Here is a 26,435-nt window from a genome sequence, read left to right as displayed (position 1 = left end):
GAGATCTACAAGTAGACAGAGAGGCAGGGAGAGAGAGGGAGAGAGAGAGAAAGAGAGAAAGAGAGAGAGGAGGAAGCAGACTCCCCGCTGAGCAGAAAGCCCGATGCGGGGCTCGATCCTAGGACCCTGGGATCATGACCCAAGCTGAAGGCAGAGGCTTTAACCCAGTAAGCCACCCAGGTGCCCCAGTAGTACACTTTTAAGGAGAAGATTCTAGGGGGCTGGGCAGGGTGTAAGTGTCAGCTAAATCCATGATCAGGGTCAATCTTACAACATATCGGGACCCTAAACACAACTATAGCATAATATCCTCCATGTGAGACAAAACTAGGGAAGAACACCTTTCATTTCTGTCTCTAACACTACCTTTGGAATAAAGTCGAAGAGTTGACAATCAGTAGGAAAGCTCTTGGGAGATACAGGATTTGGAAAGTTTGTCTTTCGATTTAAACTACCGCAGGACATCCACAACTACCAGTCACTGAGGCTTCAATAAATTTTAAAGCAGGTCAGTAAAACCTATAAAGGTAAACAGAGGTGTTGCTGACTCAAGGCGACTCAAGAGCCCAGGGTACAAATTACCAGCACTCACAACAGGCCCAGAGACTTACAGTTACGCACCGTGTCATTCAGGCAACACGCCCCACTGAGAGCTAATAACTCTTGAGAGATGGCACACAACAGAGTGCACAGACATTAGGGAACTTTCCTTACATCACTGTGAATTAGTGGCTAAATCTGGGGAAAAAGATGGGCATCTTAACTACCCACAAGTCATACGCTATGTCATTAACAAGCCATTAAGAAGCCAGGTCTTAGCAGCTGACCCTCACCTGCTGTTACTAACACCTCAGGGGTGTTTAAGGAAAGGCTCAATGGGGACAATGCTTCCAAAGTTTAGGGTTCTCAATCCTGGCTATGCAGTGGAGTCACCAGAGGAGCTTTCAAAGATTCTGAGGTCTAGCTCACACCCTAGGCCCCATTAAATCACAACTTCTGCGAGCAGGATCCAGGCAGCAGTGTATTTCTAAATCTCCCCAGATAACTTCGACGTGCAGCCAAAATGGAGAGCCACAGGATCAGTTCTCAATAAATATTTATAGTTTTATCAGACTGAGAAACCACGATCCTATGTATGTGCACAGCACAGATGCCTTCACAGAAGTGATGAGTCAGAAAGCCACATGTGAAGATTCACTACTTATACGAAATTTAGGTTAATTCTAGGACACTACATATTCTCAGTTGAGACAAAATGTCTACAAACCCAAATCACACATACCCCTCTCTTCTGATTTACTGCATGGCACAGTAAAGAAGGACAGTACTCCAAAAGAGGTCTGTAATCAGACGGGGACTGCAGTGTAAAAAATGGAGATTTAAGTCACAGTTATTCAAGCACCTGGAAGTTGGAAGACCACTGCTCACCTGGGCTCTGTGTGGGGGCTAACAGAGGTGCTGTATCGGGGCACGGCTTTATCGTACACCAGCTTTCTCGATTTATCTGAAAGAAAAGAAAAACACATCGACTTTCAGAGAACGCAGTAATGTGGGGTGATTTTACAGCTGCTGCAAGTGTATCTGTTGTACCAACACTCTTACCTTTTTAATACTTTATTGTAAAGTGAGCAAAATTAGGACAAGAAAGAAATCCTTTTCACAACACAATCAAGGCATGCAATGCTCAATTAAGGCTCCAATAAAAGCAACAAGAAAAAGATAAACCAAGAGAAAACCTGGTGCAGGCCAAGGGTGAAATTAAAAAAAAGAAAACGAAATTAACAAATGCAATGCATCAAAGATTAAAATACATATTTGATATCTTTACTTGCAAGTTAAAAAAATACAAAAATAATTTCTATGTATTCAAGAGTTACTGTCCACTGGAGATCAGACAGTAGAGAATTCTATGTATTATTAAGTTAATCCCCACAACAGCTACAAGAAGTTTGTATTACCCGTATCCAAAGAATAAGCTCAGCAGTGTTGCTGAGGTAGTAAGAGACAGAACTGGCAATGGAAAACAAGTCTATGGGAATCTATCGCATATTAAGAAGAAAACATTCCCCTAAAATATTTTTTTAATTTAGCCTTTATAGCTCTCAGTCATCTAACATCATAACCATCAACTATCATTAAATTTAAAAGAATATAATTTTTTAAATTATGATGAAAGATTTCAAAAGTCCTCTCCCCATAAATGATAAAACTAGACACAGAATCAGTAAGGATACAGAAAACTTGAAAAATATCAGCAAGCACTTTGATCTACCCAACACATACAGAGCAATTCACCCAACAATGGCAGAATACACATTCTTTTCAAATAGTCATGGAATGTTCACCAAAGCAAACCATATTCTGTGGCATAAAAGAAGTATCAAATTTGAGGATTAAAATCATACTACATATGCAGTCTGACCACAACAGTATCACAATCAGAAACCAAAATAAGAAGTTACCTGGAAAAACCACAAACATTTAAAAAGCAAAACAAAACAAAAAAACACACAAAAACTTAAAAATCCATGAATCAAAGAAGAAATCTTTAGGAATCATTGTGTAATTAGTTAAATATCAGAAAATATCTCAAACTCAAAAATTCAAACATAACATATAAAAATTTGTGAGACAAAGCTAAAACAGTGTTTAGAGCAAAATTTATAACATTAAATGCCTATATTAGAAAAGAGAGGTCTCAAATCAATGATCTAAGTTTCTACCTTAAGAAACTAGCAAAGGCAGACTAACCCAAAGCAAATAGGATAAAGAAAACAAAGAACAGATGCCAATGAAATAGAAAACAGAAAAATAAAATCAGTCGGTTTAGCGTCTGCCTTCCGCTCAGGTCACCATCCTAGGGCCCTGGGATCAAGTCCCATGTCGGGCTCCCTGCTCAGCGGGGAGCCTGCTTCTCCCTCTGCCTGCCCCCCCCCGTCCCTGACAAATAAATAAAATATTAAAAAAAAATTAAAAGAAAATTGATGAAACCAAAAGCTGATTCCCTGACTAGATTAATGATATCAGTAAAATCTACCCAGACTGACAAGAATGAAAGTTAAAAACTGCAAGCATAAGGAATGAAAAGAAGTCATCATTACAGATCCTACAGACATTGGAAGGATAACAAAGGGATATTATGAACATCACTGTAACAGATTCAACAAGTTAGATTAAATGGAAACATTTCACGGCAACTGCAAACTACCGAAATTTGCTCAAGAAGATAACCTGAATACCCTTATTCTATTAGAGACATTGAATTCAGTTAAAAATCTTCCTATAAGGGCGCCTGGGTGGCTCAGTGGGTTAAGCCGCTGCCTTCGGCTTAGGTCATGATCTCGGGGTCCTGGGATCGAGTCCCACATCGGGCTCTCTGCTCAGCAGGGAGCCTGCTTCCCTCTATCTCCTTCTCTGCCTGCCTCTCCATCTGCTTGTAATCTCTCTGTCAAATAAATAAATAAATAAATAAATAACCCAAACCTTCCTATAAGGAAATCTACAGGCCCAGAAGGCGTCAGGGGTCAGGGATGAATGCCACCAAACATTTAAGGAAGAAATAATACCAATTCTACACAAACTCTTACACAAAATAGAAAAGGAAGGAATAACACACAGCTCATGTGTATGAGTCCAGCATCCCCTGGACACCAAACCTAGACAGACATTATAAGAAAAATATAAATCAAAATCCCTCAGAAACTCAGCTGCAAAATCCTGAATGAAAATTAAGATACTGAATCTAGCACACAGAAAAGAGATCAAGTTGTCAAGACCAAGTTCATTCCAGGAATGTTGAAAAATCAATTTATTAACAGATCAAAAATGCCACAAATTAATGATTATCAAGAAATGTAGGAAAGTGTTGGGCAAAAGTAAACATTTATTCATGATAAAACTCATAGAACAGTGGAAACAGAAACGAAATTCCTCAGCCTGATAAAGGGTATCTATTAAAAAGAAAAAACAACACACACACAAAACACCCACAGTTAGCATTATACTTAAGAGAGACCAAATGCTTTCACTCTGAGATCAAGACCAAGGCAAGAATGTCCATACTCATCACCTTTATTCCACACTGAATAGGAGTTTCTAGCCAATTCAGTAAAGCAGAAAAAGAAATAAAATGCACAGGGGTCTGGAAAGGAAGAAGTAAGACTTCCTTTATTCATAGACAGGATGACTGACTACATAGAAAATCCTCAGGAATCTACAAAACTGCTGCTGGAATAAATCGGCTTAGCAAAGCTACAAGATACAAAGTCAATATATTAAAAAGCAGCACTAGTTCTATATGTTAGCAGTGAACAATTTAAAAAATTAAAAACAAAAGTAATACCATTTACAATAGCATCAATGAATATAAAATCATTAAGAAAATCTGAGCAAGACTTGTATTCTAAAAATCAGAAAACACTGATAAGGAAAATTAAAGCATGCTTAAATAGAGACCTCGTGTTTATACATCAGAAAATTTAGTCCTGTGAAGTTGTGAATTCTCCCCCAAACGATCACTACTTGATTCTAAGATTTATTACAAAAGGTACAGTCCTCAAGCCAGTGTGGTACGGGCACAAAGACAACTCTCTTACTCAACGGAGTAAGAGACAATCTACAAACAGACCTTCACAGATACGGCCTACTGATATCTGACACAGATGCCAAGTGTTATTCCAACCAGGAAAAGAACATTCTTCTGAACAAATAATCCTGCAACAAGCAATATCCACATGCAAACAAAAAAAAAAGGTTTGGCAGAAAAAAAAAAAAAAACCTCAATATTTGTAAGTCTCCCTCAAATCTTGTATCAGCTATAAAAATGAACTAAAAATATGCCTAAATATTAAAACTACAATTCTAGAGGAGGGGAATATTTTTGTGATCTTGGGTCAGGCAAAGATTTCTTAGCACACATGAAAACCTGAAAAAATTGACCGCATCAAAATTAAATGTTTTTGCTCCTCAAAGGCATTGTTAGGAAGATAAAAAGGCAAACCATAGACTAGGAGAAAATATTTATACAGGCTCTATCTGCTAAAGGACTAGTAATAGAAACTATATTAAAATATAAATTATTAAAGCACATATTAAATTATAAATGACCATGAAAAATCTCTTAAAATGCCATAATAAGACAAACAACATGTTTTAAAATGGGCAAAAGACTTGAGAAATTATTTTAACAAAGAATATATATGATTGGCGAAGAACACAGAAAAGGTACCCAACATCATAAATCATTAGGAAAGAGCAAACTGAAACCAAAAAGAGTAATGGTCCATTATCAGAGTGGTTAAAATTAAAGACTGATAATACCAAGTGTTGACAAAGACGTGAAGAAACTGAGCACTGATACGTTACCAGAAGAATGTGAAACAGTACAGCCACTTTAGACAACAGGTTAGCAAGTTCTTATAATGTCACTAACAGACATTTAATACAACACAACAATCCCACTGATGGGTATTCATTCACCCAAGAAAAACAAAACGTATCTTTGCACAAAGAATTCTACTGGGATTCTCAGAGCGGCTGAGCCCCTAACTAGAAACAACCCAATTTGCTATCAACAGGTACATGGATAAACAAATAGTGGTACATTCATACAATGCAACAGACTCACAATAAGAAGGAATGAACCACTGATACAAACAGCATGATTGAGTCTCAAGAACATGATGTTAATAGAAAAAAAAAGCCAGACAAAAAACATTGCCTAGGACATGGTTCCATACAGAATTTTAGAAAAGGCAAAAATAGCGTGAGAAGTTTATTAGTGATTCAACTGGAGGAACAGAATGACTGCAAGGGGACAGGAGGGAATTTGGGGAGTGACGGCAATATTCCTACCACGACTGCAGAAGTTATTATACATAACTTCTTGATATTATTATACATAACTTAAACATTTGTCAAAACTCATCAAATTGTGAACTTAAGTTGACTTTACTGTATATAAATTATATTCCAACAGAACTGAAAAAATCCCTTAAATATAAGTGCAATATATATGTTTTTAGTTTTTGTAACTACCAAACACCTTAACATTACAATCCTCTAGTTTCATTAAAATTTAGGAATCTTTGCAAAAATTCTTTATCTCAGGATATTTTTCATTGCCTTCTCAATTCCACAGCCAAAGAGTAAACTGAACATTCTTGGCCTTCAATATGTAAGGGACTAACTGATTATACCTTTCATTTCATTTTAGGCATCTGTATATTAGAAAAAGTTAAAAAATTTGCAAAATGTATAATATATATAGATAAATACATAATGTGACTAATACATTAACCGTATGTAACTACAACAATGTATTGTTTAAATAAAAATTAAATATTAAAATATTTATCAAAATTAACACATAAAAATGAAATTAAGATCAAATCTTTTTTAAAAGACTAATTTATTTGAGGGAGAGAGAGAGTACGAGTGGTGGTAGGGGAGAGGGAGACGGAGAGAGAGAATCTCAAGCAGACTCCACACTGAGTGGAGCCTGACATAGGGCTCGATCTCACAACCCTGAGATCATGACCTGAGCAGAAATCAGGAGCTGGAGGCTTAACCAACACGGCCACCCAGGTGCCCCTAAATCAAATCTCTTTAACTGAATACACTCATTTCTGAATAACAGTGGAGAGAACATATTAATGGTGGAAGAAGAGTCTTCGTGGGTCTCTCTTATCTTCCCCAGGTCTTGTGAGCAAAGGCGCTGATTGTCCTTCTGTTCTAAACTATCTTTTCCAAAACGTCTGTGTATCAAACAGCCTTGAAAAAGAGAGATACTGTTTCTTTCCAAAGCAAAGGGTAGGTTTGTTTACTGTCTCGCATAATAAAGATAATGTCTCAGTCAAGGGCAAAGATCAGGCAGGCTCGCTGCCCATTATAAAAACTGAGGTTTCCTAAGGGTGGGGTTTCTCGACTGTGACACAGCGCCCTCCTGCGCTGCTCTGTGCTGCCCTTGGGGCACTTGGGAAGCAAGAGGAACCAACAAGGAAGCGATACCCACGGTGCTTTTTTGTGCAATAAGCAATAAACTCATTTGTCCCTGGACCCAGGAGCCCTGTGACTTCAGCTAGCACCCCAGAAACTGTCAGGCTAACTTGGGAACCTTCAAGTGGGGTAAAACCTCGTACCTATCGCAGTTTTGACAGTTAGTATATATTAAATAGTATTAAAACATTTCAACACAGTGGAAGGCAAAAGTCTCTTGACAGAATCACACCTATGTGGTGAAAAACCTCAATCTGATTCAGTTATTCATTGAATGATTATGCTTGAATAAACGTAAAGAAACAATATCTACTTTAACTTTTCGGTAGTTTCCCAAATTTTTCTTTACAAATTACTTTTTGTTTTTTAAATTTAATTTGGGAAATCTTCTATTTCATCATAGCTTTAGGCTGGCAGGAAAGTTACAAAGATAGTGCATAGTTCTTATAAGCCCCTTCCTCCCCAGTGTCTCTAAGAGGAACGTCTTACATAACCCTGGAACATTCGTCAATAGTAGGAAACTGACATCGGTACATTACCATTAACTAAATTCTAGACTGGATTTGGATTTCGTTTCTCTTTCCACTAATGTTCTTTTCTGTTCCGGGATCAAAACCAGGACACCACGGCACACTGAATGTGTGTGTGTGCCTGTGCACGTGCCAGAGCACACGCATGTGTGTTTAATTTGGCATTTTAACATCTTTCCTGGGATGTGATTCATATACTCTTAAAACTCACCCACCTAAAGCATATGATTCAATGGCTTAGGATCTTCACAGAGTCCCATAACCGGTAACCAATGTCTGAGTTGAGAACACTTCATCCCGTCAAGAAGATACCGTACCTGCTAGTCTTGCACCCACCCCACCTCTACCTCCCAGTTCGGGACAATCCTGAGTCCACTTTCTGGGTCTGTGGATTCGCCTACTCCAGACACTTCACTGAAACGGAACCACACATTATGGGTCTCTGGCGACTGGCTGCTTTTCCTTCACAAAGGGTTTTCAAGGTTTCCCCATGTCATAGCACGTATCAGTCCTTCATTCTTTTACCACCGAATCATCCTCCGCTGTGTGGGGATACCCACATTCTGTTGGTTTATTTATTCTTCAGTTGATGGACACTTGGGTTGTTTTCACTTTCTAGCAGTATGGAATAATGCTTGCTATGAAAATCCATGTACGACTTTTTGTTTGGGTGTGTTTTCACTGCTCCTGGGTTTACACCTAGGAGTGAAACTGCTGGGTCATGTGATACCTTAACGTTTAACATTCTGAGGAACCGCCAGACCTCTCCAAAGGGCCTGCACCTTTTGACGTCCATACCAGCAACGTACTGGTGTTTTATCTTTCCCTATCTGTGCCAACCCTTGTAATTGTTCTGGTCTGTTTATCTGTCTGATTGTAGCCAACCTAGGAGGTGTGAAGTGGTATCTCCCGGGAGTGTGTGTGTTTATTTAAAGATTTTATTTATCTATTTATTTGAGAGAGAGCACAAGAGAGCATATGAGTGGGGATGGTGGGGTTGGGGGGGAAGCAGACTCCCAGCTGAGCAGGGAAGCAGGATGCCAGGCTTAATCAATCCCAGGGCCCTGGGATCATGACCCAAACAGAAGGCAGACGCTTAACTGAATGAGCCTCCCAGGCGCCCTGGGAGTATGTATTTTTTAAATGGAAAATATACTTTAATCTGTTGGTTACTTTCTAGGAAAGGAAGGCAGTACGAAGATGGAATGTGCATCACCCTTAGGTCTGCCTCTCTCCTTATTTAATAATAAAAAAAAGTATTAAATATCTCCTATATATCAAATCATTCTGTGAAGCCTTAAAAGCAGAAGTACTCAAGAAAGTGTCCTGCAAGGATTCCCAGTTTATGTGAGCGAGATGTGGAAGTGGTTGGTGCCTGTGGGCCTTGCACACACTGAGATGTGTGCTGCCTGAGACAGCGGGGGCCGTCATTAATAGAAAGGACAATGAGTGGAGCGCCATGAGCAGTAACCACGTTGTAAAGGCTGCGCGTATTTCTGGCCAAGTCACAAATGACACAGAGAGACCTGGGGCCAGAGTTAAGGACTCTCTGCTTCGGCTGCAGGCAAGGGATTGCACAACTCGGAGAGTGGGAAGTCAGAGACTGCCACACCCTTGTAGAAGCAGAAGAATTCAGGGAGCTAGTTTCATAGAAGCTAAGGAAGCAGAGGGCTGAGAAGAAAGGGTAGGTCCAAGGTGCCAACTGCTGCAGAGACGTCAAAGGAGATGAAAGCTAGAAGTTACTGGACTGGGCAACTGTGACGTTTCTCGTGACTTTGGAAAGAGCACGTTTTATTTAACAGAACAGGTAAGATCAGAATTAAAACTGTAAACACCTCTTGATATCTCTAGATTCACAGTACTGAAGTTTATAAAATACCGTCAGCTGGACCGGGTCTCTCTCCTGCCCCAGGAGGAGGCAGATGCCATTTCGGAGAGGAGCCCACACACACCCCGTGAGGCTAGATTCGCGGACAGTATCCCCGCGTACTAACTGCACTGTGACGGCGTCTGCTCTGAAGGGTGAGCTTTTTGAGCAGGGAAGCACATCTTAATTCCGTGGGTTTCCCAACCGAGTAACGAGCATGGATTTTACGGTGGATGCTTAGTGATTAATCTTTGAATTCATCATCTGCAGTGACTTTACAGAGAATGAAAAGTTAGGACTGAGAGCCGTCAGGGTTATCACTCTGCCTCCAGTTACCAGATCGATAAACAAACCAACCCACCAGAGGTAGCCGACGTGGAGGAACTGGGCCAGTCAGGACACACTCAGAAACAGCAAGGGCGTTTTCTCCTCAGCCCCACAAGTGCCTCTTCTGACTTTTTCCTTTGTCTTGGAATTCAACAATTGTTTAAACAAGCTTTAATAACAATACTAAACTGAAACAGTCTGGCGAAATATAATTCAGATCTCTGGAGGCAATTACTTAGAAAACAGAGTCCCAGTTTACCTCGGACAAGAATATTTAGAAAATAAAATATGAAAATGAAACAAATATATGGAACTCTGGGTGCCAAGTTTCTGAATATCAGAATGCTGCCACTGAGAGAAATGTCTTCTGTTTGTTTTGGGCTGTCTGTCCAGATGCCTCCTTCGGTCACCGACAGCTAATGAACAGCGATGTGCCGAGGAGGCTCACCATCTCTATGGACACAAGGCGCTTAAGCAAATCTGGCCACAATGCCGCTGTCAGCTGGTTCCTTCTTCCGAATTAGGCCTCATTTACAAACATTTAAAAGTAAAACCTATATTGAAAAATGTTCAAGTTTCAGGTAAATCAAGACTTTTTCAGCAGGCAAGGATGGGGAAATGTAGCATAAGAAGGCTTCCTGAAGCTCTCTGGCGGTTAGCTACACACACATCCATCCACACAGCTGCCACGCACCATTTTGGGGGCACCCGCCTTACGTAAGAAACAGTGCGAAGGCACAGCAACAGACAGATGAGGAAGATGGGACCCTGACTACAGCTGGCAGGGTGGGTCTCACAGTTCACAAGTGTGGGGAACGCTTCTGAATGAGAAATGCCATGGGTTCCATTTGCCTCCCGTACCCCAGGATGACAGAGGTAAATAACCCTGTGGCACGACTCAACCAACCGTGGACCACAGCCTGGGAAACACTGAGTAGTCACGGAAATACAACAGGTGTATGAGTACTGGAAACCTAAAGAAGTAAGGAAGCTCCTAGAATTTAAAGAAGAAAAAAATAATCATCATCTCTGGTTCAGATAGTTGAGAAAAGCTTAGCAAGGCTGATGGTCTATGGGGTGGGCAGGATGCTCTGGAGACAGGGGGGAGGCAGGGAATTCCAGCCACGTGGAAAAAAGGGATGAGCCATCAGTTAGGGCACTTCAGAGCTGGAGTTCATAGCCTTACATGGCCCAGGCTCCTTCTAAGAATCTGAGAGAAGCCATGGAACCCTTACGAGAAACACGAGTATGTGTCCAGTCAGTGGTTCTGGAGCATACCCTTGGATCCCCGATGACAGACCCTTTCCTTAGATGTCTCTGAGGAGCACAAAAAGACCAAAAGTTCCCAGAAAGAAGAGTGGAGGGTATGGCTACAGTGAATCTAGGCTTTATTCCGGAGCAAGGGTGGACCCTTCCCCCAATTACAGAAGCAAGGGAGCGAGAGCAGTATTAGGCCAGGAAGTTAACGCTAGAAGCGTACCGATAAAGTGGGGTAGTGGGGAGGAAGGGAGTATGGGGCATCAGGACACAGACCAGCGGGGACTGAAACTGGACTAGTCTAGCAGCGGCGTGCAGCTGGGCTGGGGAGGCGTCCTCTGCAGACAGAAGCAGCAGCTGATCCGTATGCTAGCACACATGGTAGAATCCACAGAAGTAAGAAAAAGCGGTCAAAATCCACCATGTAACAGACAGGAAATCCCATGGGGAAGAGTATGACAAGAGTCATACTCTCGAACAGAGTCGCACTCTGTTCACCCACGCAGAGTCTCAGGTGTTCTGATGTCTTTCAAAGAGGGCGACATGAGGCAGCCTGGAAAGCTCCTGCCTCTGGCCTCTTACAAACATAACCAGTGCAAAAGTGAGTGTGCTTTAGGGAAATGTGCATAAGTCAAAACCACAACGAGACGCTGTATCACAGCCGTTAGGGTGGCTACGATCACCTCCCCACCTCCAAAAAACCACCGAGGAAGTAACAGTGTTGGCGAGGGCACAGAGAAGTTGGAACCCTGTGCACCGCTGGTGGGAATGTCCGACGCGGCCGATCCAGCAATCCCACTTCTGGGTATATGCTGAAAAGAACCGACAGCGGGACTCAAACGGATATTTGTACACCAACGTCCACGGTAGTGCTGTTCGCAAGAGATAAAAGGTGGAAACACCCCAAATGTCCATCATCTGTTGATGCTACCAATCATGGTCAATGCCATTAACCAGAGGCCAGTGCCATGTGTACCAAGTGCAGAAAGAATATCAAAACACGTATCAGTATTTTCTACCACATCCTGTAGACAGTGACAGCAACACCAAGCATAATGTCTTCTTGCGTGAACATATCGTTCTTACCATATAAATAAACTGCTTAAGAGATATAAACTGGGTTACAAAATATCTCCCCCGTCCTTCTGCCCTGTTTCAGAATCTGATATCACAGATAAGTCGGCCCTTGTCTTGGTGCTGTTCTTCAACAACTGTGTCTTTCTCACTCATACTGAGAGACAACTTAAAGACTGAACTATGTGGCTACAGTGGAAACATTCAGAGTGCTTCCTATAGGCCAGATAGAACGCCAAGTCCGAAGTACAAACATGGTAACACACCTGTTTGCCCATTAGTCTCTTTTCCAAAAGGTGACCTCTAAGACCGAGATTTTTCCGCGAGCGGATAAGCTGGTTCTCTGTACTATCAACACTCCGACTCTGAGACTAAGCTTGGCCAGACTCTGATTCTTAGCAGAATTAGGAGACAGAAAAGGAAGAAACAACAGGGTCGAGACGTTAATAATTTGAGTTTTAAAGAGACCAATGAAGATGATTATGAGCCCCTCTCTCCAGATTTTGCCCCATGGAATCTTTGAGCCAGTATGAGCAAGACGCAGGACTGGAAACAGACTGGATGGGTATGAGAGGGAAGAAATTTTGTTTATCAAGTGGCTGGAAGTGAGGAAGAGAGAGGAAGGTAGACACTCTGCTATTACATATCCATGTATTTGGGAGGGAGGTTACCAAAAAACTCTCTGGCTCTGACCCCATTTATGATTCTTTAGCTAGAAACCAAACTTAGTCTTTTGTCCACACTATCTCCAGGATCCCTAAATCACGGACATCACGGGTACTCAACATCCAAAATCTGGGGGGACTACAAGGCACATGGAACATGGGGCAATGGAAGGTCAGAAGAAAGGCCAGGGCCGTCCAGGTAATTCTTCATTCCTGCCACGAAGCCTGGGACTCCTTGTGAGCATCTGAACTACACCCACATTGTGTTCCCATCAGTCTGAAAATAGAGCTGTACATATTTCCAGCAGAGAGGGAACTGCCTTTTGTTTTTGGCAGTGTTTCTCCTACTGTTTATATCTGAACATCCTAATAATACAAGCTCAGGGTTACACCCAGCCGTCCCAGCCATTGCTCATATTTACTTCCTCTGCAACTGTCTCAGGAGATCCAGCCAGAGTTACAAGCTGAACGAAAGGAAGCAAAAAACCCACCATCCGGACAGAGAAGCCAATACTTGAGTCTAGTCTTTTCAGGGAATCGGACTGCAACTGGGCAGACGTGCGCGGTTGTCCTCAGTCCTGCATCTCCTTGCATCTTTCGTTTAACACAAGGTCGAACTGTCTTAGAGAAAGCAAACTTAGGAAGGATGGAGTATTTCTCGGGAAAATGACACTAGACTTAAAGACAAATTACTCCTCTGAGTTTAGCTAATGAGGTCATGTGTCCTGCCCAAACATCATGGACAGGGATGGGGCTGTCCTCTGTAAATATTTTCATTCAGTGCGCACAAAACATGGTTGCAAATCTTTTAAGGATTCACCAGACACTTTTGATCACTAGCTATAAAGTATGTTCTCAATAAACCATCAATAATGTGAAAAATCATATTATTACTAGTAGGCAATATTTTTCCAGGTACCTAAAGTTATAAAATTAGTAAAAACAGAAATGGGCCTTGGACTAAAATCAGTTTACATCAGCAATCAATCCTCGATTCTGATGCCATTCTTTCTGGTATGCTAGTTTTGCACAAAGTTTCAGATAGGTAGTGTCCTCTTGTGTTAACATGCGTCTCGGGAATACTCACCGTGAGTTTAGCTACTGAGCTACGTTAGGTGAAAACTTCTATCATTCACCAGCTTGTGAGTTCCCTACTAGCTTTTCAAAGGATGTTGACAAAAACAGGCATGTTGGTATCAGTGGGTTCCTGCCAAGAATAAAATTCTTCCATTTCCCATTTTGAGCACGTGATTCGTAGTAACCAAACCCTTATCATAGGAGCAAGAAGTTATACAGAGAGGGGTGGTCAAGGGAATGTCATATAGTGAGGAAGAGCGAAGAGTGTGCGTGTACTGGGCCGGGGGCTGGAGGCGTAAGTGACCAAGGAATACTGTTAACTTATGCCTTATTATTCAGCAAAGAATTCAGAAAGGAGGTAAAATTTCAGGGTTGTTGGGAGGCCGATGATGGGAAGCAAGAGCTGATCTGAGGACACAGACCGAAAATGTATGCAGCTTTAGGGAAATCTTAAGGGAAGGCCTTGATGCAGGAGAGCTACCGTGAAGCAAACTCTACAGCACTGACCAAGGGAAAAGATCGGGTTGCAGCATGAGCCAAAACAAGCATGGCTATATAACTGGGAGGAGAATGGTGTCGCTAATCTGCAGTGAATTTCTTTTTTTTTTTTTTTTTTTAAGATTTTATTTATTTATTTGAGAGAGAGAGACAGTGAGAGAGAGCATGAGCGAGGAGAAGGTCAGAGAGCGAAGCAGACTCCCCATGGAGCTGGGAGCCCGATGCGGGACTCGATCCCGGGACTCCAGGATCACGCCCTGAGCCGAAGGCAGTCGTCCAACCAACTGCGCCACCCAGGCGTCCCTCTGCAGTGAATTTCTGGGATGCCGATGGAAGGCCCGCGTCGTAAATGTGGAATCCCACAGCAGCGGGCCCACAGTCTAAATTTTGTGTTTTCTGTCCTTCTCCATCTCTGTGTTCTTACGCCAACCTTCCAGTACATGAACTACAGCCTACGTACCATGATGCGTGGGAATCCTTACTTAGAAGTCCTAAAAGAGTAATTCATTCAATTAACAGAACTTCTTGAGCATTTAATACAGATTAGGAATATTGTTTTCAGTACTTAGAAATAGTGAAGAAATGAAAAAATTATGAACTCATTTGTATAAAAGAGCAAATTTCTACAGACAAAAGTAGAGTGAGAACACATACATGACCACTTGAGAAGAGAGTGGCATATGTACCCAAATATGAGAGGTTTCTTAAAAACACGGATTAATGATACCGAAGTTCAAAGTTAAAGATCACTGGAGAATACTTCTGAATGATTAAAAAAAAAGAATTATGGAAAAAAATCTGCAAAAAATTGTGCACCAAAATAAATTTATATGAGGTCACAAATCTGCCCTATGTGTTATGGAAGGAATTCCTGCCCTGGGAAAGAAGCAATCGACAAGAGTTTCTAAGACTATTTCCACTAGGGAAGTCTAGAGGCGCCTGAGTGGCTTGGTCAGTTAAGCGTCTGACTCGATCTCAGTGCCGTGAGTTCAAGCCCCGTGATGGAGCCTACTTATAAATAAATAAATAAATAACATAGAAAAGAAACACATATGTATTTAAATGAAAACTGATTCACACATTCATATTCATGTGCACTGCTGACTGAAGGAGGTCTACGATAGCAAGAAAACGCATGAAGTCCGAAAACAATCAGAGCTGGGTTTGCATCCTATTACCTGTTCCACATGAGCTGTGAGACCTTCAGAAAATTACTGACTATCCCCGTCTGTTTGTAAAATGGGACAAACACTAGGAATGTAAACATGAAAAGCCTGGATCTCATATCCATCCACCTCTTCCCACTTCGGACCACAAAACCAAGTTACCGTGCCTCGGGCTGCCATAATGGCGGCCTAGCTCATTCCCACACGACCAGAAGGATCTCTTCAAAACGTAATTTGAGAAGTAACATATCCGAACAACGCCAAGTCCTCGTGGCTGTCAAGGCCCTGCTTTTCTCTCCCACTTAGGACTCTTTGGATACTGCTCCCCCGCCTGCTCCGTGTGCCCCCGTCACGGTGGCCCGGCCACTGCTTCCTGAGGACCTCAGGGTCCTGCATTTACTGTTCCTTCTCGCCAGAACACTTTCCTTTGGCAGCGCGGGCATCCTTCTATCCTTTGGAGATCAGCTGTTTAAACGGCAACACCTCAGAAACACCTTTTATCTAAAACAGGCCTTCTGGTTATTTCCTATATAGCCCGTTGTTTATTCCTGTCAAGTAACTTACAATAATCCCTACTTTTTAATTTCTCTGTTTACTGTCTGTCTTTGAGCAAGACGAGGATTCGGCGCCATCACTGTCATCGAACGCGCCACTAACAACGTTTTAATGTACGGCTCTCAAGAATGTCACCTTCTTCTCTAAAGCAAAAAAATTAACACGAAACTTAGTTATCTTATTTCAAACACACTATTTTCAGGACTCCATTTGTAACGAATGCCCATTTTCTGAGAAGTGAAGTTTTCTCTACTAAAAAGCCTTCATTATACAGTTGGCAGCATGGTACCGAAAAAAAAAAAGAATACAAGCAAATTCACCTAAAAAACTAATTATCCTTCATTAGTTGTGGGCTTGTGGGAAAAAAAAGAAAATCACAGCTTCGTCAGTCAAGTACTTCATACTTCTCACTTGGCTCAAGAGATCAGGGGAAGACTTGGGCTCTTCACGCGAGCATGTGTGGGGGCAGGTGTGTGGACAGAACAGCTGCTGCCCGAGCAGAAAGTCTCACATGAAATAACGCCCGTGGAAGTGTTTTGTTGAACTGTAAAACAGCGTCTCTGGGGCCAGTAAGCCCACGCTGATTTAGCTCCACTCGTAAAGGCTTTCCTTCCCGGCTACAGGGCAGGGTGCTGTGCATTTTAGCATTATTTTAAATATGTGATACTCCCTGTGACACCCAGACTGGGATGTTCTGCCCTCCCTCCTTTTATCGCTTCTTTCTCTTTCCTCAGACAAGTAAAATTTAAGATCATCAAGAGTCAAGCGTATAAAGGTCCTAAAAACTGAGCTCTCCTAAATAATATTTCTATGAGGACAAAATTTTTAAAACACCACTGTGTTTCCATAGAGGTAATCACGTTTCGGAGGAACTAAAATTGATTACACCTTGGAACATGTTCAAAATGCCAGGTCCCAAACTGCTCTCAGCTTAAGCCTGGCAAGTCGGACAAGCACATGGCTGTCATCAGGAAGGCCAGGGACACCACTCTGTCATAAGTCAGGACTCCTACCTGGCGCCTCATCCACGGTGTATGTCACTGGTTTCTGTGACTAGCCTTCTAGACCCATTTCTGGGCCTCAGTGGACAAGGGAAAAAGTGTAGGAAGTCTCAAGTAATAAACTGAATTGATAAATCGATAACACAGTTCCAAAATCTCCTTGACCAGGGCGACACGCTACCCCTCCGCCTACGCCCCACCAGCTTTAAACTTTCCCAAGTTCAGGTACTGAGGTTCTTTGGCATCTGTGAAGCACTTGGTCGACTTCCAATTTCCCCTGCCTTTGCCAGAAAACGGCTAAACTTCCAAAAAGTGTTCCTGGAGTCGTCCAACATTCCCAGACTCCCATCTTATGGCTGGAAGAGTCCTTACTAATTTTAGATCCAAGGACGCCCTCTGTGAGCAATTAGCTGTTCGGAGTCTCCACCCCCATCCTGCTTAGACACCGACATCACCGACGCCGAGAAAACAAATACAGCTACCAACAGAGGCCACGAAAAGCAGTCAAACCAAGGTGGGAGCACCACTGTGCAGCTTTAACAACAGGCTGGAGACCCCTCCAAAGGGAAAAAGTGTCCTTCCTGCCCCTGCACAGTTACAAGAGACAGGAGAAGACAAGAGAGAGGAAAGATTCAGAGAAAAGGCAGGAAAAGAGAGCGATGCCCAGACAGGTGGGGCTGGAGCAGGGGAGGGTGAGGGGGCGGGGATAACAGGGGGACAGACAGAGGCATCTTAGGAAAGAGCAACTCTGAAAACGAATTTCTCCCGCTGTGATCTTCGGGAGTACGAGTTTAAGAGTTCCCGAGCTGAAGAACGCATGTTAAAGCAAACAAAATGATGTCTCGACCGTTTAAGTGCAGCTTAAGACTGACTGTTAAGCCCCCCCCTCCACAGTCTCGGTTCAGATACTCTTTCGAGAACCTTAGAATCATCAGCCTCGCCCCTCTGTTCCTGACTCTTCACACACCCTCTCAGCCCTCCTCGCCGGACAGGGCAGCCAGGCACTCAGTCACCGGATGCGAAGAGGTAAAGGCGCTTGGGAGCTGTGGGCTCTGGGAGGTGTGGCCCCTTACCTTCAGCAACACCACATCCACTGTCCTGTCCACCTTGGAGATGTCACACAGGCTGTAGCGCCTCTTGTGCCGCTCATACATTTTTGTTCCAACCGCACTGCCTCAAGTCCAGAGTTCCAAATGCCGCACGCTGAGCTGGAGATCTGTGCCTTCCAAACTCCTCTCTCTATAAAACCCTCAAAGGGTCCAAAACTGATTAAAAAGAAACCAAGTGGAATCCAATTCCTTGAACGGATGGAAGACTTTCTGGCGACTTCAGAGCACCGGGGTGATAAATTTGTAATTCATAACATAAACAGTAAGTGCCTCCTGATGTTCTACTTTATGCAGATCCCAAGTGAAAGAGAAGCGTGCAGCGTTTCCATCACTGGCGACAACTCCAGTAGAAAAATTAAGAATGAACCGGCTACGCATAATGGCCGACGCACGTGGGGGAAAAACCCAAAGCAGGCAATAAAAATCCAGTCTGCACTTTGTCAGGAAAAGCAAAAGAGAGAAAAAGGCAAAACAACTCTATTTCAAAGGGATGGCATGAAAACATTCTCATTCTCTCATTAAATTCTGTTCCTGCTTACAAAAAGAAAAAGGGAGAGAGAGAGGAGAGAGAAGGAAGAAGGAAGGTAAGTTTTTTCCTTTACAGAAAAAACACCCAAACCAAAACCCAGTAGAAGCTTGGAGATTCTGTTCAAAGTCCTTGGAGTCGGCCTCTTGCTCACCAGACAGCGGGGCTTGGTTCTGATTTCAGCTGAAAATCTCTACTGACAGCAGAGGAAAGGCAAAAAGAAAGACCACTCCTCCTGCCCTCCTCCCTCCTCCCTCCTCGGGCGCTGGCCCTTCCCTACCCCAGCCCCCCTTCTCCCTCACCCTCAGGAGCGTCACTACTTGCCCTTTCAGCTCCGCACCAGCAGCCTTGGAGGTTTGAAAACCTAATTGCAGTGGGAACATGATTCATCCACAGACGGAGAAGAGAAAAACAAGGCTTCCTTTTCCAACCCACTTCCTCCTCCTCCTCCTCCTCCTCCTCCTCCTCCTCACACTGTCCCCTATGAAAAAGGCTCTGTCAGGCATTGCAAGATGCAACTCGAACGCTTTGATGTCCGAGCAGCGCGATAATAAAAGGGGGAGGATGCCATCCTAAACACCACGAGCAAGTACAACATACTTATCTATTCCACGAAGTATAGAAAATGGAAACGACCCGAGGCGCACACGCAGCTCCCTGCCAAATGCAAACCCATGATTTAATATGAGAAAAATGTTAGCCAAGTATTTCAGGGCTATGTCTCTAGAATCCAGAAGTGGCTACAAAAGTGCCTGATATGGTTTAAAAATCTTTCAAGAATGGTTCATTCTTTTTGCCTTTTTTGGGGGGGTAGGGTGGGGGGCAGAGGGTCGGCGGGGCAGAAAATGAGTGACAGAAGGGCTTTAAAGACAATTCAAGAAAAAAGGAGTAGAATGAATGGGTCTATGTGTCAATACTTTGAGCGAGGAGGGTCACCTAGGCTGGGACCACTTCCCCCTTCAGGGCTTTCACAGCACTGGTTGAGCCTTTGCCTGGCTCTGTCACTTCATTGTTGCTGAGACGCCCTCCCCCGCAGTCCTACCCTGCGCCACAGCCTCCGGGCAGCCTACTCCAGAATTCATCCTTACTTCAGATACCCTCTCAGCTTGGTTGGTAAGTGATCTGGGAGGGGGAAAAGAAGGAACTGAGGGAAGCAAAAAGGGGGGAAAAGAGTAGAGAAAGCAAAGAATAAGATCTTATCCTTCAGGAGCGTTAGGCTGCCAATATTTTCCTCAAGAGGCTAGGGGAGTCCTCAGCCAGACCTGAAGAGTGTGAGTGAGGGGCTTCAGATACCACAAGGGAGAGGAAGAAAAGAGATTTCAAATAGTTCAAAACAGAGTACTGCAAACAGAGGTGGTAGCAAGGTTTTTCAGGGTTTTATGAAAGGGGTGGAGAAGGTCTGATGAGTCACCATTTCCTCAGGCCAGGCGTTCATGTTGCTAACCAGCCAAAGGAGGGAAGGGCAGCAAACCCTATGAGAAAGCAAGATCTTTCCTCACCTACCACTACACCGCGGCCCTAGCTGTGCCCAACATGGAGCCCCGATCCCTACCCCTGTGTCATCCAAGGCAGGTGGACGGCCTCCCCCTCCCCACATGCCCTCCCCACCCCGTGAGCCCTGGCTCTGTGATGTTACCAACACTAACAGTGAAACAGATGTTGCTTTTCACTAGAGTGAGCATGGAAAACAGTAGAAACAGGATGATTAGACAGAGATTAAAAAGTTGTAAATAAAGTTGTTGCTCAGACTTACTAAAAGGGTGGGAACCTGGCCAGGACCTTACAAATACTTTGAGACTCTGTGGTCCACAGCACAAATGGGAAGACCCATCAGGCTTTAGGATATGGGGAAATGGCTAGTTTTATCACCTCTTCTGTATGAACTTTCATCAAGCTGTAATTCAGAACCCCACCCTCCATATGAATACAAGGCCAGCTCCCCTCTGTCCTCCACATGGTTTATTCCTCCTCCACTCCCTTCTGTTTTAATTAGAAGCAAATGTTTCCTGCTTGCAAGGTTCCCAGGCATCTCTCAGGGGACCAGAGATGCTCAGTCACCAGAGAGGCTTCCGACTCCCGATCCCGTCTAAGTGCTTACTGACTTAAATGCACACAATCTCTATTGCTTTAACAGATATTCTCTGCCTTGCAGAGAAGGCAAACAAATAACAAGGTCTCTGTCCTCAAGACGTTATGGAATTAAAAAGAAACTGGCTTCAAAATAATGCAATTGCCTGAAATGTTTTGAGACCTAACTAACCTTTTTATTTCTGGCGATCTGCTGACTTTGTGCCAAAGGCTGGAAATCTAGGTTTCCTCCTCCTTCTGCACACAGAAACCTACTACAAAGATTTAGAACTGTCCTTCTATATTTTGTTTCTTCTTCTAGGATGAACACTCTGGATAGGGAACAAATACTTGTGGTGGAGAGGGAAGGGGGCGCCCCGACTGTTCTGCTTTCTCCTCTGGATCCGCTCAGCACTTTCCACAGAAGACAGAATCCGCAGTCCTGTGCTTTGGCTGCTGCTGTGACAATTCCAAGTTTTTATCAAAAACATCTGGAATCACTGAACAGTTATTCTGTTAGGAGTTTCAAACACAGCAACCAATCATTTTATATCTAAACCAGAGCTGAGAGCTATGAATTTTTGTTTTGAGAAAATCCTCCCTTCTCTTAAATTTTGGGAATTTATAGTAAAATATACTTATTTCCAGCCTCTTACCACCACAGTAGTTATTTACAAGATTAATCGTATCTCCCTTCTGTGTCCTCCATCCCACTCTCGATCCACAAGAGGAGTCCCAAATTCTTCAAGAGAAGCAACCCACAGGACCAACAAAAGTTCTAAAATATTCCAGAATATTTTATGCATTCTAATTCAATTACAGCATTTCTGTTCACAGATTAAATTTTCCCTTCATTTACTTAATTACAAGATCTAACACCTTATCCAAATTATTTAAGTAATTCTTATGGGTCAGGTCTCTTCAGCTGCTTTCACTTAGGTAGAGCAGAGCCCAGTCTCAAGGCCCCACAGTCAAAATTCTGAATTAGGACACCACCTAGTGGGGATGCTAACGACCCAAACAGAACACCGAAAGCCAGTAAGCACCGAGGGGAGGTGCAGGGAAGGGGGAGAGGGGAGGAGTCTACTTCTACTAAGTATTTTTCCTATAACCCCCAAGTGAACACACAGCATCTGCATGAGCCTGGGCACGGCTAACCGATCCCTCCCAATAGTCAGTTCGGTCCCTGCAGGAACACAAGGTACCAGGGTGAAAATCAAGGGTTCTTTCTCTTCCTCGGTGTGCTGCTGCCTCCCTGAGCAATGTGGGATGGCGACTCAGCCTCTCCAGACCCGGGTTTCCAGAACTGAAAAATGACAGGGGATGAGTACGATAGGAAGCTCCCTCTTGATTGGATACAGTGAGCCTGAGACTAAGAAATCATCAGCTGCCATACAGCTCAGAGGATGTGGGCAGATGCAGAGGAGAAAGAAAAAGGAATTGAGAAATTCTCTCAAAATCGGCTGCGGAGAACATACAGTGGTTCTTGCATCACTATGCTCTCCCCCTCCACTTTTCACGTGTAATCAGAAGGAAGGAAAGGTCTACCACAGTTAATTTTCATTGATCTGTGATTTTGTTACTTCAAAACAGTGAGTCACCCAGAATTGCCCGTTTGTTGGTGGCAAAATTTATTAGAACACAGATAAAACACTTCTCCTCCATTTGGGCAATTCTTGCCTGCTTGGAAGAACAGAGTCCTTCACGTATGACAGCTGATGGGACGAGCGAGAAGGAAATTTCTAGCAATGCTGCAAAAGCACTATTTCCCTCTGGGATTTCCTTTTTAATTTCAACTGAGGTGTAGGAGCACCACTGGTCCAGGAGAGGGAGGCCTCCTGTCCTCATCCCCCAGGTTTCTCTCCAACAGATCTGGGGAGTCCATGAAGGTGAAGAGGCCTCGGAGAAGAGGGAGGCCGGCGGGCAGCCCCCAGCAGTTCCAGTTCACCCGGCGAGGGTGGCAGCAGAGCAGCGCCCCCTCCCGAAGCCCTTAGTGCCTTCGCAGGAAGAGACCCGAAGACCATGCAGCCGGTGGCAGCAGATTCTCTGCCCCCAGTTAACAATGGCAAAAAGAAACTAAGATGGAAGAATATAAGAAAAATAGTCACAAAGCTTTAAAAATGTCTATTCACAAAATTTTTGCTCCTCTGGGGAGACAGGTCTCAGCAGGAACAAGTCCACAATTGTTGACTTTTACTAAAACTGCCACCAGCCTGGTGACATGAAAGGAGAGGGAAGAGAGAGAGAGACGGCAGAAGAACTGCAGGTGGAAAAGGAGTGACAGGACAGCTTCTTCTGGGGCAACAGTGATTCGTAACAATGTGTCCTGAGTACCTGCTGTTTGCCAGGCGTCCACCTGCCGTCTCCTCCACTCCTCCTCAGGAGCTCGAAGGTTCGCGCCCACGTGGCGGCCGAGCAAGGGGGGCCCTCTGAGCTGCAGCCAGTGGTGTCAGGTCGGACAGCTAACAACGTGAGCCTCCCTTAACCCTCATCTCTGTAAATCCTCTTTCCTTTCACTATGCATCTTATTTTGCCCTGAGCAATCCCCCATAGTTAAAGAAAGAGAAACTATCCTTGAAAAAACGTAAGTTAAAATTTGAGGAAAGAGGGGCGCCTGCGTGGCTCAGTGGATTAAAGCCTCTGCCTTCGACTCAGGTCATGATCTCAGGGTCTGGGGACCCAGCCTCGAGTTGGGCTCTTCGCTCAGCAGGGAGCCTGCTTCCCCTCTCCTTCTGCTGCCTCTCTGCCTACTTGTGATCTCTGTCAAATAAATAATGAATAAAATCTTTTAAAAAAAATGTTGAGTCAAGAAAACTCGGAATTTGTTACTCATATCAATATTCTCATATTAAGATTCTACAGAAATGCCAAAGGACTGAAAAATTTTTTTTCAATAAAAACGACAAATCGAGAAAAAAAAAACAAACAAACGACAAATCGTTCCTAATTTTAGAAAGTACAGGTAGAAAGTGTATCATTACATTAAACAGACTTGACTTCTTCGTACTTAACATTTCCCTTCGACAGCTTCTCACTCTAGTAATCCATTACAAAAATCAGAACAACAACAACAACAAATCAGAACGAATGCATCCAACACAGAGACTTTAGGCTGAATACTGACAACCGCCATCTAGGTCTTCCTCAGAATGCACTGATCTACTAATCCTACTTGTTCTCCTTGGGACAAGCATTATGGTGAGGCAGCATTTCCAGTATCTGAAGGTTCCCATCACGACTCACGCCCTCCTCAGAGCTTCTCTGCTGGATCACACTTGATCTTAATGATCATCACGACTGCATCACACACCACAACTGCGGGCTGCCTGATGGCTTCGGGTGGGCCTTGTGACCGCACACCCTGGGGTGATTAAGATCAAGCTGGCCGTCTCAACACGAAGACCACCGTCTACAAGGATATGCGGCTCTGACGAACCAAGCTCACTTCCTCTACCTTTCCTGTTGGGCTCAAAACGGGTCTCCTCCATTACTGTGACGTTCCATACCTTGTGATTTTATATAAACACCCACTTTACATCTTGCCCTTCTACCCTCTCGTTATCACTTTAGCCTGAACCTAGATTCTGTGGCTGCAGTAACAGCTGCCCCTCCAAGCCGTGTGTCATGGGTAAAGCTGGAACAAGGCTAACAATGGAGGCCCAGAGTTCGCCCCAAAGCCGCCCCAGAAGGATGGCAGAGCAGCAACCAGCATTCCTGATGCTGTTCCACCAGCTACAAAGCCAACTGAACTGCCAGTCCCACTTCTTCATCTTCACTATATGCAACAATCTGCAACATTTCCTGCTGAAGTTAACACGTATGAGATCCATAGCATTCTCGGGCTGAGCCGGCCCAGTGACCCTATCAACGGAGAACTGAGACCGCGCCCACGCAGCGCACCGGTAGATCATCCCCGGCGCTCGTGCACTGTATGTGAAACCAGCCCCCAAAGACAGTCACATCTGATCAACTATAAATCATACTCGCTGTTATTTCTGAGTCTTCTAGCAACACTTACTTTTAGCATGATCATTATGACCACATCACGTAAGTCAGTGCAGCACTGGTAAAACAAAACAAAAGCTACTCTAATTTTTCTTCCTTATGGAGTAAGAACTACTTCTCACATGCAGAAATTTTGCCAAATTCATAATCCTACAATTACCAACTTTTAGTTGAGCGAAATAACTGTAAGTAATAGCACCTCTTTCCCCCTCAAAGCCTTAAGAGTAAAAGAATATGCACCCTCCACACGCTCTTATTCTTCAACACACTGACTATACTGTTAAAGAGCCATCCAAATACACTTCTGTTATTTTTCCCACCCAAGCAGTCTGTATACACATTTACAAGCACAAGGTTCAGATGAAACTTTCAGATGGTAAGCCAGACCTTGAAAAATATTCAAGTTATCACTTAAGTGATTTTCTTAAAAAGATATACTTGTTTATTTGTGAGAGAGAAACAGAGAGAAGGGGGACGCACAGAGGGAGAGGGAGAGAGAAACTCTAAGCAGACTCCACACTGAACATGGAATGCAATGCGTGGGGCTCGATCTCACAACCCTGAGTTTAGGAGCTAAACCAAAATCAAGAATCAGATGCTTAATCAACTGCACCAGCCAGGCACCCCCCATCACTTCAATGATTTAAAAAAAATTTTTTTTCTTTTTTTTAAAGATTTTATTTATTTGACAGAGAGAGAGAGAGAGATCACAATAAGGCAGAGAGGCAGGCAGAGAGAGAGAGAGGGGAGGAAGCAGGCTCCCTGCAGAGCAGAGAGCCCAACACAGGGCTCGATCCCAGGACTCTGGGATCATGACCTGAGCCAAAGGCAGAGGCTTTAACCCACTGAGCCACCCAGGTGCCCCAAGTTTTAAGCACCTTTACTGAGGCATCAGTGACATATAATAAACTGAACCTATGTACGTATACCAAATATTCTGTATTATTAAGTAGAATTTTCAAATTTATCCAAAGAATGGCTTTAAGATACATTAGTATTTTAAAAACATGGAATGCTCAGAATGATAAAAATGGCAAATTTAGGATCAGGAGCAACTTAAACCAAGAAATTTCACATGGAAAATTCATAATGTTGTTGTGATTATATATTACATCTCCACGTGTCGCTGACCTAAACCTTCAACGAGATTTTTGGAAAATGAAGTGAAACAGATATTTACTGAATACCCATGCCTAGCGCTGAAGATACAGCAGCCAGTGAGGCAAAAAGGAGTTATGATAATGCGTGAGAAGTGTTCCAACAGAGGAGCACAGGGCACTCCACCTCTGAGAGAACATCTGCCTGGAGGTGTAGCCCACTCCCGGGTCTAGAGAGGCCTGCTGTGGCGATGCAGACTAACTTGAGGCCGGACAGAGCAGCAGGAGCTCACAGGAGCTGCGTTGTGTGGCGCTGGGGGGGAGCCGCTGGGGGAAGCCCCAGGAGGGAGCCCCAGGAGGGAGAGCTAGGGAGGCATTCTGGGTAGAGGTTCTGGCAGAGGATGGGGTGTGAAGGCCCAGAGGCAAGAAACAGCAAGTGACAAAGGACAAGGCCTGAGCTGCAGAAAAAGGCCAGTTCCCGATGAACACACGACTCATATTGAAAACTCTGAATCACTGCAACAAGAACCAGCCACTGCGGGCTGTTGGGTAGGGAAAGGCACGATCGGTTCTGCATTTCAAAAAGATCATTTTTTGGAGCATGCTCCATTGACAGGA

At 43.7% G+C, this 26,435-nt stretch overlaps 1 protein-coding gene across 9 annotated transcripts in view; it reads right to left on the bottom strand.

Annotated features, from left to right (window-relative positions):
• The window catches only part of AKAP13 (A-kinase anchoring protein 13), a 322,456-nt gene that overhangs the window by 99,410 nt on the left and 196,611 nt on the right, over window positions 1-26,435 (bottom strand). For 7 of the 9 annotated variants that reach the window (XM_044231511.1, XM_044231512.1, XM_044231515.1 and 4 more), the window contains exon 9: window positions 1,429-1,504. In XM_044231511.1, the coding sequence (XP_044087446.1) occupies window positions 1,429-1,504 (76 nt within the window). Of the gene's footprint in view, window positions 1-1,428; window positions 1,505-18,086; window positions 18,652-26,435 lie in introns of those variants that run through there. The other 2 variants (XM_044231519.1, XM_044231520.1) reach the window with 1 other exon arrangement.

This window comes from Neovison vison, chromosome 13, assembly GCF_020171115.1.
Source record: "Neovison vison isolate M4711 chromosome 13, ASM_NN_V1, whole genome shotgun sequence".
Classification (NCBI taxonomy): Eukaryota; Metazoa; Chordata; class Mammalia; order Carnivora; family Mustelidae; genus Neogale; species Neogale vison.
This window is presented reverse-complemented; position numbering and strand designations above follow the sequence as displayed.